Below are 682 nucleotides of genomic sequence, written 5' to 3'. Positions count from 1 at the left end.
CCCACCCGCCGACCGCCCCTTCCACCCTCCTGCCGCCGCCGGGGACAGGCCAGCCTGCCGGGGACACACGGGGAGAAACTTGTTCAGGCTCAGCTGGAAAACCCAGGCAGGTGCCGACCCCTCCTGCACCTGTGCTAATAGCTCCTTGGAGCGGAGCCCACGAGAGAGCTGTCAGTACAGCAACTCCACACCGCACAGGTCAGTAACCACACACACCGCTTGTGCATAGTTTTTTCTTTATTACGCAATTCTTCTTCCCCCCTCCAGAGCAGGACTTCGGGGAGAAAAGTTTCTCAACACTTAGGGAATAATAGAATTCCTGGACACATGAGTCATGGAATTAAATCACCTTCCAAAAAAACCAAGATTCTAATTTAAACTAGCACAGGTGAATTACAGGTGTCATCTTCAGCAGCTTTACACACTCTCCCAAGACAAAAGGCCGTGATGGTATCCTTTCAGCGCATGACATAAGACCATCCACCACATCAAAATATTTTCCATCTCATTAGTAGCCTTTATTTCCATGTAACTTCTTCACCAGGTTTCAACTCTCTGTGTGGAAAGAAAAAAAAGAACAGGATAATTTCTATAGATTACTAATAATTACATTAATACCTACATTGCGAGAGTTATGTATAAATATATCTTTCTTTGCAATCGTTGTCAGTTAAAAATCTTT

The 682-nt window shown here is 45.5% G+C and overlaps 1 protein-coding gene across 1 annotated transcript in view; it reads right to left on the bottom strand.

The window, feature by feature from the left end:
- Positions 1-518: 518 nt before the first annotated feature.
- The window catches only part of NDUFB1 (NADH dehydrogenase (ubiquinone) 1 beta subcomplex, 1, 7kDa), a 1,401-nt gene continuing 1,237 nt past the window's right edge, over positions 519-682 (bottom strand). Inside the window, exon 2 of the mRNA XM_010134681.1 lies at positions 519-555. Within this exon, the coding sequence (XP_010132983.1) occupies positions 519-555 (37 nt within the window). The remainder of the gene's footprint in view (positions 556-682) is intronic.

Source organism: Buceros rhinoceros, unplaced genomic scaffold (genome assembly GCF_000710305.1).
Source record: "Buceros rhinoceros silvestris isolate BGI_N320 unplaced genomic scaffold, ASM71030v1 scaffold20334, whole genome shotgun sequence".
NCBI classification, from domain to species: Eukaryota; Metazoa; Chordata; class Aves; order Bucerotiformes; family Bucerotidae; genus Buceros; species Buceros rhinoceros.
This window is presented reverse-complemented; position numbering and strand designations above follow the sequence as displayed.